This window comes from Lampetra fluviatilis, chromosome 39 (assembly GCF_964198595.1).
Source record: "Lampetra fluviatilis chromosome 39, kcLamFluv1.1, whole genome shotgun sequence".
NCBI lineage: Eukaryota > Metazoa > Chordata > Hyperoartia > Petromyzontiformes > Petromyzontidae > Lampetra > Lampetra fluviatilis.
The window spans coordinates 4,325,713-4,346,728 of NC_136313.1; the positions used below are offsets into that span (position 1 = coordinate 4,325,713).

The 21,016-nt window shown below is 42.6% G+C and overlaps 1 protein-coding gene across 1 annotated transcript in view; it reads right to left on the reverse strand.

Annotated features, from left to right (window-relative positions):
* LOC144945903 (uncharacterized) overlaps window positions 1-21,016 on the reverse strand; it is a gene marked incomplete at its 5' end in the record, with an annotated part of 56,270 nt that overhangs the window by 27,560 nt on the left and 7,694 nt on the right. The window contains 17 exons of the mRNA XM_078874535.1: window positions 248-312; window positions 946-1,973; window positions 5,625-5,776; window positions 6,783-6,844; window positions 7,762-7,886; window positions 8,609-8,775; window positions 9,374-9,435; window positions 10,029-10,147; window positions 10,441-10,604; window positions 10,789-10,847; window positions 11,513-11,646; window positions 13,749-13,906; window positions 14,680-14,744; window positions 15,378-16,405; window positions 18,509-18,660; window positions 19,684-19,745; window positions 20,663-20,787. Of these exons, the coding sequence (XP_078730661.1) occupies window positions 248-312; window positions 946-1,973; window positions 5,625-5,776; window positions 6,783-6,844; window positions 7,762-7,886; window positions 8,609-8,775; window positions 9,374-9,435; window positions 10,029-10,147; window positions 10,441-10,604; window positions 10,789-10,847; window positions 11,513-11,646; window positions 13,749-13,906; window positions 14,680-14,744; window positions 15,378-16,405; window positions 18,509-18,660; window positions 19,684-19,745; window positions 20,663-20,787 (3,727 nt within the window). The remainder of the gene's footprint in view (window positions 1-247; window positions 313-945; window positions 1,974-5,624; window positions 5,777-6,782; window positions 6,845-7,761; window positions 7,887-8,608; window positions 8,776-9,373; window positions 9,436-10,028; window positions 10,148-10,440; window positions 10,605-10,788; window positions 10,848-11,512; window positions 11,647-13,748; window positions 13,907-14,679; window positions 14,745-15,377; window positions 16,406-18,508; window positions 18,661-19,683; window positions 19,746-20,662; window positions 20,788-21,016) is intronic.

Sequence of the window (21,016 nt, forward strand, 5' to 3'; positions counted from 1 at the left end):
TATATGGAATGCTCTTGCTAATAAACACCTGGCAACCCAGCCGTACTTAAAAAACAAGCTCGAGTCTGCTGATGAGACTGTGGGGCAAAATTGGCCTACTGGTTGCTTTGGTTAAACAGATGTTTCTGATAATATTTGGCCTGGAAAGCCTCTGGACATTTTTTGTTTTCTTAAATATGGCTCAACTTTGCATGGACAACATAAGTGAAAAATAAATTGCAACAAGTCTACGAAACAAAAATCTTACCAGAAGCGCAAGACATGGGTCTTGCTGAACTTTGATCCGTACTTTTTTCTGAAAATTTGATCAAGCTAAACATACACAAAAAGACAAAATGACAGTGTCATGGTTATAATTTTCTAATTATCTGACAGTAGTCTAAACAAGTTCAGGTAAAATTAAATCATTCAAAAAACAAGTTTTTTGGGTTTGATCATGTAAATGTGTCATACATCCACCTTCACCCGACAGCCAGTTAAGTAAGGCTGTCCATCGACTTCAACATTTGCCTGATGATGGTTGTAATTTACAGCAAAACACCACTCAATTGCAAATGTTGTGGGTTTGGTCTCTAACACACCAGTGTGCTGAAGTAGTAACTAATTGGCACATTTTGTTCACGTGAAAAAAACGTATTAGGTGGAGGTGGCTGTATGACAGATATACATTTATGCAACCCAGTCCAAAAATCTTTATCATAAATAAAATGTAAGTACCGGTGTGTTCGGCATGATGTGCATTGTTTTAGACCACGTGCTGGGAGCTTCAGGAACTCAACCCAATTTAGTTCAACCGAATTCGGTTCCTCCAATTTCCAAGCATGTGGAGCAGACAACTTCTGACATCCTGAACATGTGGTATAACCACAAAAGAGGGAGCTATGGCACACGACTGAAAAGCTACGTAGTATAAACGGTCAAAAGTTTTTTTTCCTTTTGGTTTACCTGTAGCACAATCTTGTCTTCAAGGACTTTGTAAGCTGGACTTGTGTTGTTGGCCAGCTCGGCTGTAAAGCCTTCATTGACAATCTTAAAAAATACAGAGTAAGCTACGTTTGGCCCGGCGGTTGGAGTTTTTACTGTGGTCGCCGTGCTTGTACTGTTTGTTGGCGGAACTGCCGTGCCGTTCACCGTGGCGTTTGTTGGCGGAACTGCCGTGGCGTTTGTTGGCGGAGCTGCCGTGGCGTTCACCGTGGCGTTTGTTGGCGGAACTGCCGTGGCGTTCACCGTGGCGTTTGTTGGCGGAACTGCCGTGGCGTTCACCGTGGCGTTTGTTGGCGGAACTGCCGTGGCGTTCACCGTGGCGTTTGTTGGCGGAACTGCCGTGGCGTTCACCGTGGCGTTTGTTGGCGGAACTGCCGTGGCGTTCACCGTGGCGTTTGTTGGCGGAACTGCCGTGGCGTTCACCGTGGCGTTTGTTGGCGGAACTGTCGTGGCGTTCACCGTGGCGTTTGTTGGCGGAACTGTCGTGGCGTTCACCGTGGCGTTTGTTGGCGGAACTGTCGTGGCGTTCACCGTGGCGTTTGTTGGCGGAACTGTCGTGGCGTTCACCGTGGCGTTTGTTGGCGGAACTGTCGTGGCGTTCACCGTGGCGTTTGTTGGCGGAACTGTCGTGGCGTTCACCGTGGCGTTTGTTGGCGGAACTGTCGTGGCGTTCACCGTGGCGTTTGTTGGCGGAACTGTCGTGGCGTTCACCGTGGCGTTTGTTGGCGGAACTGTCGTGGCGTTCACCGTGGCGTTTGTTGGCGGAACTGTCGTGGCGTTCACCGTGGCGTTTGTTGGCGGAACTGTCGTGGCGTTCACCGTGGCGTTTATTGGCGGAGCGGCCGTGGCGTTCGCAGTGGCGTTTGTTGGCGGAGCAGCCGTGGCGTTTGTTGATGTTAGAGGAATGGCTGTGGCGTTCGCCGTTGCGTTTGCCGATGGAGAAGTGGCTGTCGTATTTGCCATTGCTACAGTGGTAGGGGCAGTTGTTGCTGGAATAATAACATAAACACGAAATATTAATTACTAGCGGGAAGTACCCGGGCATTGCCCGGAGGAAAAATATATTTCTAAAAAAAACATAACATATACAAATACTAAGCTATTGTGAAAGCCCGGCATGCCGTTTGTCTGTCAATCAACAAGAAGTCCAAAAAGCTATAGAAAGTGGGGGGTAAATAGACGATCTTTAAGGTTTCCGAAAATTGTCGACCCCCCCCCCGCACCCCTCAAAAAATATTTTTACCCCACAATTACGCATATATACCTAAATACCATATATACCATAGAGTGAGTAGAATCTAGGGCAGGGCCGGCCCGAGGCATAAGCGAACTAAGCGGCTGCTTGGGGCCCCCTGGCCACCAGGGGGCCCCCGAATCGTTTTTTTTTTTTACAATTAAATAACTTAAACAAGTGATATAAATGAATTAATGAATGAATGAATAAATGATTCAAGACAAGATAAAAAGTATTGAAGCTTTGCGCTACCAGTCAGAGAAGGTGAGGGAAGCCCTGCTAGAACTGAGAAGTAAAGCGACTGACCCTGTAGTGGCTGTTGAAGCCAACTCCCTTGCGGAAGAGATAGGTTCATTTAGGTTTCAGATTTGTTGTGTTGTCTGGTGTGACATTTTGTCTAAAATTAACATCACGAGCAAGCTTCTACAGTCAACCAACATGCAGCTTGATGTAGCGGTTAACCTTGTAAAAAAGAACAAAGGCGAACTTATCAGTTACCGAAAAACAGGCTTCTGTGATGCACAGACATCTGCTAAAGAAATTTGTGAGCGGATGAACACAGAAGCAGTGCTGAAAGAGAAGCGATTGCGTTCTACAAAAAGGCACTTTGCCTATGAGGCTGCAGATGAGCCGATAGTGGACGCTATGAAGAGGCTGGAAGTGTCATTTTTTAATGCTGTAGTGGACCGTAGTATTCTGTCATTGGAGGATAGATTTAAGTCTCTAAGTGAGGTTAAAGAGAACTTTGGAGTGCTGCTCAATTTTAGGGAGCTAGATCAAAAGGTCCGGAGGGAACAATGTGAGCTTCTTGGGGAAAAACTCTCTTGTGGAGAGGAGGCTGATATTGATGGTAGCGCACTGGCAGTAGAGATAGAGAGTCTTCCTGAACTTCCCCAAACTATGATGACTGCCTTTGAGCTTCTCACATACCTCTCACAAAATGAGATGTGTGAGCTTTACCCAAATCTTTGGGTAGCTCTCAGGATAGCCTGCACTCTGCCTGTGTCAGTTGCCTCAGCAGAGAGGAGCTTTTCCAAGCTCAAATTGATAAAAACATATTTGAGATCATCAATGGCCCAGGAAAGACTAAGTGGACTTGCAGTCATTAGTATTAATAACAAAGTTGGCCAAGCAATACCATACAATGATGTCATTAGTGACTTTGCCTCCAGAAAAGCTAGGAAGGAACGATTTTGAGGTCATTGTTGTACAGTTGACATTGTTGAACCCTTGCTGTTCTTATGTTTGCTTTCATTATTTAAGTATCTTTTTTTTTGTAACATTCTATTTTTGATTAGATTAATGTTTGTCTATTTTGGTTTTATTTAAAAGATTGCACATTTAATGCACATTTGCAAATAATTTATTTAATATGTTTTTTGTGACCGTTTGTATTCAGAAGTTTTAATAAAAGAGTGAAGTATTTTAAGTGTTGTTTTTATTTTTTATTAATACATAACCTCACTGTATTCGTTTATAATATTCGCTATAACATTATAGTGTGACATTTGTGTCAATAATCTTCTAGCACAGATGAGTCTGCGTGGTGGGAGGGGGGCCCCCAAATCAAATTCTGCTTAGGGCCCCCAAGAGGCTCGGGCCGGCACTGATCTAGGGACTATAGTAGTATCTCTAGACTATGTAGTTTTATCTATTGACTGTACAGTAGTATTTACGGAGACCAGTCGTAGCTACCAACTGTATATAGTAGTAACTACTGACCCTGCAGTAGTATCTACTCACTATAGTCGTTACTACGCACTCTGCAGCAGTATATACTTTGTGTTATTTTAGTCTTACGCTATATCGGATTAATTGTTTATGTGGCAGATGCTATATTCTTTGGTTCTTTTCGGTTAAGTCACGTCTAAAAATAAAATAATAAATTAAAATAACATATTACGACGTTTCGATTGCAACACAAGCAATCATCATCAGGTATAAAATAAATAGCAACAAAAAATCTAACTAGAAAACTATAGACAGACATACAAGCAGACAGACATTACAACGGCACACAGAGAGAGGACACACATCGGCACAAAGAGAGGGGTTGTCTCTATGACGGTCCCTTAAATATAGAGAGGGGGGGCGAGAACGGAGAGAGGGAGGGGGCAGAGAGAATTAGCATATCAATGAGTGTACGCCAACGTACTGCTGCTGCTGCAAGTAAGATGACAATGTGGAACGCGCACGCAAAATTGAAAACTAGGAGACAGGCACACGAAAATTAAATAACCCAGCAAAACCACGCTATGCGTTAATTGTGTGTTAACCGACTCTGTGTTGTATTACATCACATTTCGATATTTTGCTGGGTTATTTAATTTTCGTGTGCCTGTCTCCTAGTTTTCAATTTTGCGTGCGCGTTCCACATTGTCATCTTACTTGCAGCAGCAGCACGTTGGCGTACACTCATTGATATGCTAATTCTCTCTGCCCCCTCCCTCTCTCCGTTCTCGCCCCTCCTCTCTATATTTAAGGGACCGTCATAGAGACAACCCCTCTCTTTGTGCCGATGTGTGTCCTCTCTCTGTGTGCCGTTGTGATGTCTGTCTGCTTGTATGTCTGTCTATAGTTTTCTAGTTAGATTTTTTGTTGCTATTTATTTTATACCTGATGATGATTGCTTGTGTTGCAATCGAAACGTCGTAATATGTTATTTTAATTTATTATTTTATTTTTAGACGTGACTTAACCGAAAAGAACCAAAGAATAATTCCTGCAGTCACGAAAGCTCCTAAATTAAGATTAGATGCTATATTGGACAGACAGGATGTAACATCAGCTTAAGACTAAAAGAACAAATAAATATTAAATTACCTCAAACACAACTGTCGACAGTGGCAGAACACGCTTGCCAACAAGGACACTCAATTGATTTTGATAACGTTGAAGTGTTGTGTAAAACGAATTACTGGCAAAGACTAATTAGATAATTCATTGAAATTGAGAAAAATAGAAATAACTTTAATCGCTCTGACAGCTACAGGCTTAGTGCAGCCTGGAAGCATATTATTAAATACATATTTTAATTCCTTATTGGGGAAACATACTAATTAACTGATTATTAACAAAGTATATAATCACAATAACACACATTACAACTAATTACTAATCGAAAATTCATTACTAATCATAACAATTAACCGATTACTAATCTATTATATAACCTCCCCCCCCTCACCTTTAATTTCTGCACTTGAGTGGTTATAGTAATTGGGTTTAGTTATTAAATAGCACATTACAACCAATTACTAATCGACAATTCATTACTAATCATAACAATTGACCGATTACTCATCCATTATTTTATAGGTAAGATATAAAAACATTTAACGTTCATAAAAAGGGGCCTGGACCGGGGGGGGGGGGTAGCGAGAGATGGGGCTCAGCGAGGACTCACGTGCAACGCCACCCACGCTGCTTGCTGCAGGGTCGAGCTGCAGGATACCACCAGGCAAAAATGTGTTGGAGGTCAGCTCGGACAGAGCAATCGTTGCGTCGGGTGCCGTGTTTGCATACGCAGCTGTTGACTCGACTATCACGGAGCCAGGCCTGCAACAGGGAACACACGAGCGTGAAAAATCAAGAACGGCAGCCTCTTTGCTTCAGGAGATTCAGTACACAGTACGTTACATATCCCCAGTGGCTAAGGGCCAAGTCATAAGCTGATGTGAACATGCATTGAAATATAAAGTACATCAAATGCTATGCTGGGTGTGGCCAGTTAATTGGTAAGACATGTGACATGGAGGTTGCTTAAACATATTTGCGCAAGTTGATTTTATAAAGGTGAGGCCCCAAGAACGGTTGATATGCCATCCGTGGATGAGAAAAACTCGGGTCCCATTGCAAGTGGCTAACCATTGTGCCCTTTGTCCACTGTGTACATCACTTATGGAGATGACCATATTGCAATTTATTAACGTTGTGCTCGGCATCCATTGGTGAAGTGCACTCTTAAAAAATAACTCAAATGTTTTTTTAATTTTACCAGGCAAGGCCCACTGAACTATATAGGTTTTTTCAAAAGCGACCTGGCCACAAATGATAGCTCAAATAAGTGGCTAATCATGTGGAAATTAATAGCAGCCAAATAATCTAATTAGATGCTTCTAAAATGTGGATGGGAAAAATTACGGAGGCCCCTGGAAAAAAATCTACGTCACAACAGGGAGAACATGCAAACTCCAAATATATAGGTGTCAGGGTTGGCATCGAACCCACAACTTCCTGTTTACAAGGCAAAGTAGTTGGCATCTCGCCACCGTGGCACCCCCTTGTAGAAATTTAAAATGCAGAACTAATCTCAATGAAGGCATAACATTGTACTGTCCATTTAGTAGCCTTTGTTTGATTTATTTTAACCAGTTGTTTGGAAAAGGATTCGTCTTAAATTGTAAACCACAGGTCGCCTGTTCATGGATAATGCAACCGCTGTTTAAAAACCTGGTCTTTTCACATCCATCTACATCAGTCTCCAGCGAATGGGACATGTGCCGTAAATAAATGTTATGGTTGTGCCCCTCCTCCAAGGGTCTAATAGGTTATTTCAACATACCTGAATTTTTTGATGAGGATGTACTGCAGGTTGTTGTGCTTTGGTTTCAGCACATCATTAATCTGCAAAACATCAAGAACGGATGGGTCAGCAATTGAACCTCATGGCAGGACCCTGGGGCCCCGAATAAACGGAAGTAAAACGCGTAATTAATCAATGTTTTTTTGGCGACTCCGTCCCATCGCGCACAAACGCCGCGACCCACCAGAAAGCAATCCTCTCGTTCTTCACCAAGCACCCGTCGTTACCAAAATTGCCGTAGTCATGAACAAAACTTTGATTAGTGCATCATGTAGAGCTTGTCGCGAGGAATGGATTGCCGTATCGTACGCCTTCAACGGACCTAAAATTATGTTGCAACGCAGTTTATGCGAGAGCCGGGGGCTTATGGAACCCCGGGGTCCCGCCATTAGGTTCAATAGCAGTTTGTGGCTTCCAACTACTCCCATCGCCTACGTTTGAGATGGCTGCTTAAGGTTGAATACCAGTGTTTTAGTACCAAGGGCTTCACAAAGATCCGATTGGTTAACAAAAATTACACAAATCGAGTACAGGGTACTTACTATTTTAAACTATCATGAACCTTCCAGGCTCATTACATTACTGTAGTTTCATCTACAATACAGAGTATCAACATCCTGATGCTTGGAGGAAATATTTGCCTCCGATTTTTAACTGCTTTGCTTACCACTACAGGCAGACTTTCAACTAGTAGAAACTATCACCCCCCTTTTGAATGAATTTTAGCCTACTCTTCCACTCTGGCCAGACCTCTTAGACGAGGTTTGGATACTCGCACTTTGCCCCACTACAAGCAACCAACTGTGGAGTTGTACTGCTGGGGAGGTTTAAGAAAAGTATTCATCGTTTTCCAATGCAGGACACCTCCCCGACACTTAAATCTTGGCAAGGCATTTCTGAAGGCCTGTTATTATTTGAAAGAAAAAAAGTACCAGTATGCATTTTTGAATCTGCTCACCCCTTTCCAAACGTCTTTGGTGAGGTTTTTGTAGGCATCGCTGCTGACGTTGGTTAGGTCGGAAGTGAAATCCCTGTTAAGGATGCGGAGTGTAATAAACTGTGTGATATAGTTGGATGGGTTGCCTGAAAACAGCAAGGGAATAAAAACAGCACGTGTTAGGGAAAGGTTGGTGGAAATCCGTACACATACAAAATGCTTGTCTTTAAAATGTAAATTAATTATGGTCTCAGCATTTTACATTATATATATTTATATGCAGCATTTACTGAGTATCAATGGATTTAAAAAAGGGAACAGTGGTGAAGGAATGCTACTGTGGTGCAATTGTTCGCACACTGGGATTTGTAATCCAGAGACCACCAGTTCGATTTCATCATCTGACAGGGCAGTTAAGGCAAAAACCCCAGTTAGTCGACGAGCTGGGTCAAGTGTGCGTATTCACCTTTTACAAAGGTCTGGCCATTGTGGAAGAGTAGGCCAAAAATACCCTTTTCTTATAAAAGGCCTCTCATGAAATCCCTTCTCACCAGCAGTGGTGCAGGCAACAAATTACAAGGATGCACGTTCACCCCAGTGTTAAGACTTAAATGTACTCTTATTTAAGGAGAAGCAGTTTGCGCACTGTGCGATGAACTGTGGAACATCCAATCATATTGCTGGGTGAACAGCGGCAGATTGGGGGCAGGTTTCAAAAAAACGTGTCAATTATTTTAACTTTCGCACCAGAAATTCAAACCGGTGGCCTCTGGATCGCAAGTCAACAAATCAAACACTATGGCAGCAACTCGTAAATAAAATTGTGAAGAGGAAGAAAACAACAACTATGAAAAGCATAGCTGCTCACCGGCAACAGAGAGCGTCGTTACATCCACTGTGAGACCAGACCCTCCAAAGGTCTGTTCTGGGAAGGTGGTGGCGTTTTCAATGAGGGAACGAAGTTCTGTATTGTTCACGATGGTGTCTGAACTGAAGATCACATCAGTCGAAGACAGCACCCCCGGTGGGCTGTCACTGGAGAAACAAAAAAAAGCAGCAACTTTATAATTTGGGACAAATTTTTTTTTCCCACATTTCATTTAAAGTAGGCATTAATGATTAGCCCTCTTCATCATGAACTATTCAAAGATGTTATATATTTTTTAACATCTAGGTTTCTACCATCTTTTACTGGTTTTGTCTATGGTCTCATGCCATGAACCCAACTGTGATTATGCATAAATCAACAATCCTTGTTTACAAGCATAATTCAAAAAAATATATCAAAAGTATAAGATTTGATTTAAAAAACAGCTACACGATCAATATAAACCCTAAAACGGAATGAGTATCTGCTTTGTCATGCATCCGTTATAGTTCCCACGCCATATATAGAAGGGAAAGGCCTTACCAAGAACTTGGAATTGATTAGGAGAAGTGAGAAAATGGGCAGAGCCCAAGCAAAGGGGCCGAGTCCCCCCCCCCCCAAACTACTTGGATGTATTTAGCTTTCCTGTGTTCTGCTCACACCTCCGTACATGATTAAAAGGTATACGATACCATATTCCTATGCTGTAATAACATCTACCCGCTCACATTATTTACATTGGTAGCATTGACAACAGGAACCTACCTGAATGTTGTGTCCAGTAAGAGCACGTTGGGTCCATACTTTGATTGCAGAATATTTTTCAACTGAAACAAGACAATGAAAAAGACAACTCATGGTCACACTCTGCAGCAGTGTCATAATTGGTGACGAGCAATAAATGAACCTCATCTCACCACCTTCTGCATTGACCAGCATGGTGAAGTATGGCCAAACAACCTCCATGACCAATAACGTGTATGGAGGCCTTTATCTCGCAGCAGCTTGATAAATGGCAGCAAATGTATTATTTGATAAATTAGTTATCTTATAATTGACATAGCATTCATTTTCCGACCTCACACCACTGTTGGCCCAAAGACAAAATTGCTCCTCAGATTCAGTCGAGAGTGCATTTGGCCTACTCTCAAGACCTATGAACAGCGTGGAAAAGAAGGTGGGGGATACCCACACTTTACTCCACAATACAAATCACCTGCTGATCAACTGGCATTTATATTTTTCGGTGGACGACAGGCGTGGGGATTTTGGAAACTTACCCGTTATATCAACTGCCATGCCGAGATTACAAATCCAGTATGCTCACACCATTACACTGCAGCAGCATGCCAATAACTTGGCAAATTTTATTAACTATACCAATCAATTTTAGGGGTGCACTATGGAGCGAGCGACCAACCTCTCCTGCATATTTGCTGTTCAGGGCGCTGTAGTCGGCGCTGGATCGGTCGGCCAGAGCGGCATTGAACGGGGTGTTGATATTCATCGCCAATGGGACAACATTGTAGGGCTTGGTACCTGGAGAAGAGACACGGGAAGACACAAATCATTATGACATCTGCTTTGGAGCAAGAGTTTGCTGAATTCAATTAAAGCAAGATCCTGCAGATACGCGAGGTTGAGCGTTATCCTTGTGCATCTACATGATATCTACAGCAGCTTGGAGATGCTAAATACATTTTATTAGGTTTGGTTTTTGGGGGTCCAATCGCCTCCACAATGCCTTTGCACACCGTTGGCAAAACAATTCTGGCACTATGTAGCCGCGTGACTGCCCGTGTGATCTACTACTGGAGAATGAAAGTCTTTACCATCGATGGCTATGGACGACTCTTTAACGTAGACACCAGTGCTCGCCAACTGAGAGTTGTTATCAATCTTGGCGCGCAGAAGGTTGAAGACGTCTACAGGTGGGATGAGGCTCGTGGTGTTGAATGACGCTATGGAGGTCACGCTGACCACACCGGAAACGTTCCTGCAGGAGAAATCCGTTTCACATTTCAGAACGATGGCTCCAGCAACTCTTATGTTTAAATGGATTTGTTAATTTCTCTCTTAATCTATAAACACTCACACATAAGTAAAATACTTTAAACAGCATTTAGTTTTTTTTCTCTTTCACTAAAATTTACGTTTTAGTCAAAGAATATAAAACTCACGAGAAGGTTGTCATCACCGACACTGGTTGCACCGAATAACTGCTGAACATACTCTGCACCTGTTGGGAAAGGGATTGACGTTCACAACAAAACGAGATGGGGTGCATTTTAGTCATCGTCGTCATTATTTACAATATAATTTTGTATTTGACAAAATATATAGAGGACACACACACGCACCTAGAAGGTTGAGGTATTTTTTAACAGACCAGAGGAAGAGGAGTTGAAAAGCTACAAGGCAGAAAGGAGAATGGAGACGATGTTGTGGTGGTAGACATTAGGATGAAGATGCTGCAATAGACAGCGACAGTCATGTGCAGATGAGGAAAGTCTCAAGGAATGGACTTGAACTGGGGAAGGTCACAGAGTACAAAATGGCTCAAGGTAGAGTCCTTCCATCGGGGGAATGTTGACAAGTAAATTTGTTCAGCGAAGACCTTGATTATATTGGCGGAATGTGCGTCAGAGTAGAGCAAGGGAGAGGAAAGGTTGCTGGGGGCAAGCCCATGCAGAATCTTAAAAAAAGGCCACTGCAATATTTTTGTTTGTGAGCAAGTGAATATATCTGGGGCGATATAGTCACATTTACCGTGCGGGAATTATGGATATTTTACAATGGCCCAAAAAGGCCTACTGTTCTGCGGGCAACAAAGCACACTGCGCGTCCAAAGAAAAAGCACTGGAGTGTGTTTTAGCGCAAGCTTGTTTGTGGGTGCGCCTTTACCTCTTGGTTGATCCGATTGCTGAGGTCAAGGTATTCAGGCGAGGTGGTGTCATTCATGGCATTGGTGTAGACCTTGTTTATCGCGAGGAAGGTAGTGTTTACGTTGAGTAGTGGCAGAGTGGCAAGCGTGGCATCTGCAAGAACATTTCAAAGTGTTAAAATCCAAGTGTAAATGCGTTCTGAATAATTACGTGCAAGATTCAATTATACAATTCTATACAGAATCATTTTTCAGCTTGGAGTTTACTTAATGCTGTTGATTAAAATAAAAGTTACAAGAATGATAATTTCTGAAAGTTATGCACATGATATATTTAATTAATATTGAAATCTTCAAAAGGAGCTCATTTTTAAAACAGCTGTACAAATCATTCTTTTTAAAAATTGACAGCACATTATAGTAGACATGTGCCCGACGTAGCCAGAAAATGGGCTTGAGCAGGCCATGGCAAGAAGGGATGATGGCTCATTGATAAGGGGAGGAGGACCCTTTGCGGTGATGAGATCAGCGCATGTGCAGTAATTGCATAAACATGTGGGATTTCAGGGAGGGTTTGTTCAGTGAGGATAGACAATAGCTGATGACAATGTACAAAAGGGGAAATATTTCTAAGGAATGTGAAACAAAAAATTTGCAGCATTTACCCCCCCCCCCCCAATTGCAACAAAACTTAAACAATATATGCAACAAATTGCATGCCAAGATGATATCACCAATGTTCCACACATGCGGCAGTCAATTTGAGCGAGCAATGAAAAAACTGAACGCAAACAAAATGTGGCCAACATATCACGGGTTTCAACTTTAGCTGCACAAAGTGCTCGATTCAAAAGTGCTTTAAAAAATGCATGTCTGCCTTACTTTTGCAGAAATTATTTCGGACAAAGATTCTACAGCAATGTCTTACATGACACGGTGGATAGCCAAAATTGAGAAAGCTTGCGATGGGTGTGGTCTCATGGGTCAGGATGATGGTTCAAGGTGGAAAAAATTAACCCGTAAAAACAAAGTTTTTCACTATAAATCCTTTATATGCGTGGCGGCTAGTCCTCTCGTCCTCTGGCTTGAGATGGCTGCCACCTATGGGTCAGATGATTGTCTGCCACCATTAAGCAATTGGTAATTAAATACTTAATTTTTTTTCCCTAAACAGTGTAAAATTTTGGGGAAAAAATTTCACGCAAATTAATTGTCACGCACAACGAGTCTGTGTGGAAAATGTCAGCTCGATTGGATCACGGGAAGTGGGTTAAAAAACGACCGAAAGATTTGCACGGTCCTAAGCAAGCAAGCGAACTTAATATAAAGGATTTAAAAATATATTCGCCTGTGGAGGACGCGGGGATCGATCCCGCGACCTTTGGCATGGGAAGCGAGGGCGCTACCAACTGCGCTACTCCGCCACGACCTATGGAGGGGTTACGCTCTGGGATCCTACACTGTGACGTTCAGCCAAAGCCATGAATGAGTTCTATTTGAATAAATGTAAAATAAAAAATGTTTGCCTAAAAAGTGTAAAAAATTTTAATTTTTTTTTCACGAACATTAATTGTCTCGCACAACGAGTCTGTGTGCAAAATGTCAGCTCGATTGGATCACGGGAAGTGGGTTAAAAAACGACCGAAAGATTTGCACGGTCGTAAGCAAGCAAGCAAGCACGCAAGCAAACTTAATATAAAGGATTTAAAAAGTGGGGGGGGGGAGGGATTGGGGCCAGTTGGGGAATTTTCTAAATGTCTACCAACAAGGCACGTTCCAATCTGAAATGTCCCCTCTGGCACTTGCATTTTTACATATTTACAGACTTAAAAATTGGCTTCTCTATTGCCCTTTGCACTTCTTTTAAATGTGGTTTAAACTCAACTGGGTGGAACAATTATAGGTTTAATTCCTACGTATAAAAGTGTACATTACCCTCGCCTTCATATATTATTAACTCAATCCGCTTTCAGGTTCCACGCATTTTAAAAATGTACGTAAAGGAAAGTCACCACCAAGAAACTTATGGAAAAATGGCCTTTTGGAATTTCATGGCTGGCTCTACTACAGGTGGACCAGCAACGGCGCAGTAATTTTACACATGGATCCAAAACATAAACAACATGATTAACCACCGAAAAGAAAGGACCATAGCTTGAGAGAGATCATTTGGATAGGCCATTTTTCAAAACAGAAATGGTGGAATATTTGGGATGGAGAAATGTTTGTATGACAAAAGAGAAGTTGAGTATTTACCAGACACGTTAATAGAGCTAGTTGCCAGCTGCAGTAATGTATTTGGAATTGTAGCATTTGGATCCAAGCCGCTCACAAAGGCCCTCAGCACATTTTCCTTCACTGGTGGGCTGTCGTTCACAAATATTGCTTCGGCATCAACGTTGACTGAACCACTCCTGTGGAGAAAGCAAAATCAAGCAGGTTGAGGTTTGATGTGTTGCTTACATTAAAACCCACGGTAGCTCCATGGCAGACAGAGTGGCTCTCGCCATTGGCAAGTTCAGTCGAAATCTTGGTTGGCAGACAGGGTGCGGACCCTTAGGCAATTATTGCCGATGAACAACTGTTTCAGTGAAATCTGATGTTGTGAAGCTTTCGAAAAGAGATTTTCTTTAAAAAAAAAAAAATCGGATAACCGATTCTGATATATTACAAATGAGAATAGTCCCTAAAAGGCTTCAGTACAAAATAAAAAAAATCCCATTATATAGTTGGGCATCATGGTTAATTAAATATGAACCCCAACCCTAAATGCATCTCTCCACAGCAATAAAATAAGACTGTACACTAGCCTATGACCTTTCCAGACAAAAGTATTATCCAACAAAACTTGCTTGCATAAGCGCGTAACATATTTGACCTTCGGTGGCTCATCAGCAGAAGTTATCCATTATTCTTCATGCGTTGACTAAGGCCGTAGTTTATATGGAATGCTCTTGCTAATAAACACCTGGCAACCCAGCCGTACTTAAAAAACAAGCTCGAGTCTGCTGATGAGACTGTGGGGCAAAATTGGCCTACTGGTTGCTTTGGTTAAACAGATGTTTCTGATAATATTTGGCCTGGAAAGCCTCTGGACATTTTTTGTTTTCTTAAATATGGCTCAACTTTGCATGGACAACATAAGTGAAAAATAAATTGCAACAAGTCTACGAAACAAAAATCTTACCAGAAGCGCAAGACATGGGTCTTGCTGAACTTTGATCCGTACTTTTTTCTGAAAATTTGATCAAGCTAAACATACACAAAAAGACAAAATGACAGTGTCATGGTTATAATTTTCTAATTATCTGACAGTAGTCTAAACAAGTTCAGGTAAAATTAAATCATTCAAAAAACAAGTTTTTTGGGTTTGATCATGTAAATGTGTCATACATCCACCTTCACCCGACAGCCAGTTAAGTAAGGCTGTCCATCGACTTCAACATTTGCCTGATGATGGTTGTAATTTACAGCAAAACACCACTCAATTGCAAATGTTGTGGGTTTGGTCTCTAACACACCAGTGTGCTGAAGTAGTAACTAATTGGCACATTTTGTTCACGTGAAAAAAACGTATTAGGTGGAGGTGGCTGTATGACAGATATACATTTATGCAACCCAGTCCAAAAATCTTTATCATAAATAAAATGTAAGTACCGGTGTGTTCGGCATGATGTGCATTGTTTTAGACCACGTGCTGGGAGCTTCAGGAACTCAACCCAATTTAGTTCAACCGAATTCGGTTCCTCCAATTTCCAAGCATGTGGAGCAGACAACTTCTGACATCCTGAACATGTGGTATAACCACAAAAGAGGGAGCTATGGCACACGACTGAAAAGCTACGTAGTATAAACGGTCAAAAGTTTTTTTTCCTTTTGGTTTACCTGTAGCACAATCTTGTCTTCAAGGACTTTGTAAGCTGGACTTGTGTTGTTGGCCAGCTCGGCTGTAAAGCCTTCATTGACAATCTTAAAAAATACAGAGTAAGCTACGTTTGGCCCGGCGGTTGGAGTTTTTACTGTGGTCGCCGTGCTTGTACTGTTTGTTGGCGGAACTGCCGTGCCGTTCACCGTGGCGTTTGTTGGCGGAACTGCCGTGGCGTTTGTTGGCGGAGCTGCCGTGGCGTTCACCGTGGCGTTTGTTGGCGGAACTGCCGTGGCGTTCACCGTGGCGTTTGTTGGCGGAACTGCCGTGGCGTTCACCGTGGCGTTTGTTGGCGGAACTGCCGTGGCGTTCACCGTGGCGTTTGTTGGCGGAACTGCCGTGGCGTTCACCGTGGCGTTTGTTGGCGGAACTGCCGTGGCGTTCACCGTGGCGTTTGTTGGCGGAACTGCCGTGGCGTTCACCGTGGCGTTTGTTGGCGGAACTGTCGTGGCGTTCACCGTGGCGTTTGTTGGCGGAACTGTCGTGGCGTTCACCGTGGCGTTTGTTGGCGGAACTGTCGTGGCGTTCACCGTGGCGTTTGTTGGCGGAACTGTCGTGGCGTTCACCGTGGCGTTTGTTGGCGGAACTGTCGTGGCGTTCACCGTGGCGTTTGTTGGCGGAACTGTCGTGGCGTTCACCGTGGCGTTTGTTGGCGGAACTGTCGTGGCGTTCACCGTGGCGTTTGTTGGCGGAACTGTCGTGGCGTTCACCGTGGCGTTTGTTGGCGGAACTGTCGTGGCGTTCACCGTGGCGTTTGTTGGCGGAACTGTCGTGGCGTTCACCGTGGCGTTTGTTGGCGGAACTGTCGTGGCGTTCACCGTGGCGTTTATTGGCGGAGCGGCCGTGGCGTTCGCAGTGGCGTTTGTTGGCGGAGCAGCCGTGGCGTTTGTTGATGTTAGAGGAATGGCTGTGGCGTTCGCCGTTGCGTTTGCCGATGGAGAAGTGGCTGTCGTATTTGCCATTGCTACAGTGGTAGGGGCAGTTGTTGCTGGAATAATAACATAAACACGAAATATTAATTACTAGCGGGAAGTACCCGGGCATTGCCCGGAGGAAAAATATATTTCTAAAAAAAACATAACATATACAAATACTAAGCTATTGTGAAAGCCCGGCATGCCGTTTGTCTGTCAATCAACAAGAAGTCCAAAAAGCTATAGAAAGTGGGGGGTAAATAGACGATCTTTAAGGTTTCCGAAAATTGTCGACCCCCCCCCCGCACCCCTCAAAAAATATTTTTACCCCACAATTACGCATATATACCTAAATACCATATATACCATAGAGTGAGTAGAATCTAGGGACTATAGTAGTATCTCTAGACTATGTAGTTTTATCTATTGACTGTACAGTAGTATTTACGGAGACCAGTCGTAGCTACCAACTGTATATAGTAGTAACTACTGACCCTGCAGTAGTATCTACTCACTATAGTCGTTACTACGCACTCTGCAGCAGTATATACTTTGTGTTATTTTAGTCTTACGCTATATCGGATTAATTGTTTATGTGGCAGATGCTATATTCTTTGGTTCTTTTCGGTTAAGTCACGTCTAAAAATAAAATAATAAATTAAAATAACATATTACGACGTTTCGATTGCAACACAAGCAATCATCATCAGGTATAAAATAAATAGCAACAAAAAATCTAACTAGAAAACTATAGACAGACATACAAGCAGACAGACATTACAACGGCACACAGAGAGAGGACACACATCGGCACAAAGAGAGGGGTTGTCTCTATGACGGTCCCTTAAATATAGAGAGGGGGGGCGAGAACGGAGAGAGGGAGGGGGCAGAGAGAATTAGCATATCAATGAGTGTACGCCAACGTACTGCTGCTGCTGCAAGTAAGATGACAATGTGGAACGCGCACGCAAAATTGAAAACTAGGAGACAGGCACACGAAAATTAAATAACCCAGCAAAACCAGGCTATGCGTTAATTGTGTGTTAACCGACTCTGTGTTGTATTACATCACATTTCGATATTTTGCTGGGTTATTTAATTTTCGTGTGCCTGTCTCCTAGTTTTCAATTTTGCGTGCGCGTTCCACATTGTCATCTTACTTGCAGCAGCAGCACGTTGGCGTACACTCATTGATATGCTAATTCTCTCTGCCCCCTCCCTCTCTCCGTTCTCGCCCCTCCTCTCTATATTTAAGGGACCGTCATAGAGACAACCCCTCTCTTTGTGCCGATGTGTGTCCTCTCTCTGTGTGCCGTTGTGATGTCTGTCTGCTTGTATGTCTGTCTATAGTTTTCTAGTTAGATTTTTTGTTGCTATTTATTTTATACCTGATGATGATTGCTTGTGTTGCAATCGAAACGTCGTAATATGTTATTTTAATTTATTATTTTATTTTTAGACGTGACTTAACCGAAAAGAACCAAAGAATAATTCCTGCAGTCACGAAAGCTCCTAAATTAAGATTAGATGCTATATTGGACAGACAGGATGTAACATCAGCTTAAGACTAAAAGAACAAATAAATATTAAATTACCTCAAACACAACTGTCGACAGTGGCAGAACACGCTTGCCAACAAGGACACTCAATTGATTTTGATAACGTTGAAGTGTTGTGTAAAACGAATTACTGGCAAAGACTAATTAGATAATTCATTGAAATTGAGAAAAATAGAAATAACTTTAATCGCTCTGACAGCTACAGGCTTAGTGCAGCCTGGAAGCATATTATTAAATACATATTTTAATTCCTTATTGGGGAAACATACTAATTAACTGATTATTAACAAAGTATATAATCACAATAACACACATTACAACTAATTACTAATCGAAAATTCATTACTAATCATAACAATTAACCGATTACTAATCTATTATATAACCTCCCCCCCCTCACCTTTAATTTCTGCACTTGAGTGGTTATAGTAATTGGGTTTAGTTATTAAATAGCACATTACAACCAATTACTAATCGACAATTCATTACTAATCATAACAATTGACCGATTACTCATCCATTATTTTATAGGTAAGATATAAAAACATTTAACGTTCATAAAAAGGGGCCTGGACCGGGGGGGGGGGTAGCGAGAGATGGGGCTCAGCGAGGACTCACGTGCAACGCCACCCACGCTGCTTGCTGCAGGGTCGAGCTGCAGGATACCACCAGGCAAAAATGTGTTGGAGGTCAGCTCGGACAGAGCAACCGTTGCGTCGGGTGCCGTGTTTGCATACGCAGCTGTTGACTCGACTATCACGGAGCCAGGCCTGCAACAGGGAACACACGAGCGTGAAAAATCAAGAACGGCAGCCTCTTTGCTTCAGGAGATTCAGTACACAGTACGTTACATATCCCCAGTGGCTAAGGGCCAAGTCATAAGCTGATGTGAACATGCATTGAAATATAAAGTACATCAAATGCTATGCTGGGTGTGGCCAGTTAATTGGTAAGACATGTGACATGGAGGTTGCTTAAACATATTTGCGCAAGTTGATTTTATAAAGGTGAGGCCCCAAGAACGGTTGATATGCCACTTCGTCACGGATGCCATCCGTGGATGAGAAAAACTCGGGTCCCATTGCAAGTGGCTAACCATTGTGCCCTTTGTCCACTGTGTACATCACTTATGGAGATGACCATATTGCAATTTATTAACGTTGTGCTCGGCATCCATTGGTGAAGTGCACTCTTAAAAAATAACTCAAATGTTTTTTTAATTTTACCAGGCAAGGCCCACTGAACTATATAGGTTTTTTCAAAAGCGACCTGGCCACAAATGATAGCTCAAATAAGTGGCTAATCATGTGGAAATTAATAGCAGCCAAATAATCTAATTAGATGCTTCTAAAATGTGGATGGGAAAAATTACGGAGGCCCCTGGAAAAAAATCTACGTCACAACAGGGAGAACATGCAAACTCCAAATATATAGGTGTCAGGGTTGGCATCGAACCCACAACTTCCTGTTTACAAGGCAAAGTAGTTGGCATCTCGCCACCGTGGCACCCCCTTGTAGAAATTTAACATGCAGAACTAATCTCAATGAAGGCATAACATTGTACTGTCCATTTAGTAGCCTTTGTTTGATTTATTTTAACCAGTTGTTTGGAAAAGGATTCGTCTTAAATTGTAAACCACAGGTCGCCTGTTCATGGATAATGCAACCGCTGTTTAAAAACCTGGTCTTTTCACATCCATCTACATCAGTCTCCAGCGAATGGGACATGTGCCGTAAATAAATGTTATGGTTGTGCCCCTCCTCCAAGGGTCTAATAGGTTATTTCAACATACCTGAATTTTTTGATGAGGATGTACTGCAGGTTGTTGTGCTTTGGTTTCAGCACATCATTAATCTGCAAAACATCAAGAACGGATGGGTCAGCAATTGAACCTCATGGCAGGACCCTGGGGCCCCGAATAAACGGAAGTAAAACGCGTAATTAATCAATGTTTTTTTGGCGACTCCGTCCCATCGCGCACAAACGCCGCGACCCACCAGAAAGCAATCCTCTCGTTCTTCACCAAGCACCCGTCGTTACCAAAATTGCCGTAGTCATGAACAAAACTTTGATTAGTGCATCATGTAGAGCTTGTCGCGAGGAATGGATTGCCGTATCGTACGCCTTCAACGGACCTAAAATGATGTTGCAACGCAGTTTATGCGAGAGCCGGGGGCTTATGGGACCCCGGGGTCCCACCATTAGGTTCAATAGCAGTTTGTGGCATCCAACTACTCCCATCGCCTACGTTTGAGATGGCTGCTTAAGGTTGAATACCAGTGTTTTAGTACCAAGGGCTTCACAAAGATCCGATTGGTTAACAAAAATTACACAAATCGAGTACAGGGTACTTACTATTTTAAACTATCATAAACCTTCCAGGCTCATTACATTACTGTAGTTTCCTCTACAAAACAGAGTATCAACATCCTGATGCTTGGAGGAAATATTTGCCTCCGATTTTTAACTGCTTTGCTTACCACTACAGGCAGACTTTCAACTAGTAGAAACTATGACCCCCCTTTTGAATGAATTTTAGCCTACTCTTCCACTCTGGCCAGACCTCTTAGACGAGGTTTGGATACTCACACTTTGCCCCACTACAAGCAACCAACTGTGGAGTTGTACTGCTGGGGAGGTTTAAGAAAAGTATTCATCGTTTTCCAATGCAGGACACCTCCCCGACACTTAAATCTTGGCAAGGCATTTCTGAAGGCCTGTTATTATTTGAAAGAAAAAAAGTACCAGTATGCATTTTTGAATCTGCTCACCCCTTTCCAAACGTCTTTGGTGAGGTTTTTGTAGGCATCGCTGCTGACGTTGGTTAGGTCGGAAGTGAAATCCCTGTTAAGGATGCGGAGTGTAATAAACTGTGTGATATAGTTGGATGGGTTGCCTGAAAACAGCAAGGGAATAAAAACAGCACGTGTTAGGGAAAGGTTGGTGGAAATCCGTACACATACAAAATGCTTGTCTTTAAAATGTAAATTAATTATGGTCTCAGCATTTTACATTATATATATTTATATGCAGCATTTACTGAGTATCAATGGATTTAAAAAAGGGAACAGTGGTGAAGGAATGCTACTGTGGTGCAATTGTTCGCACACTGGGATTTGTAATCC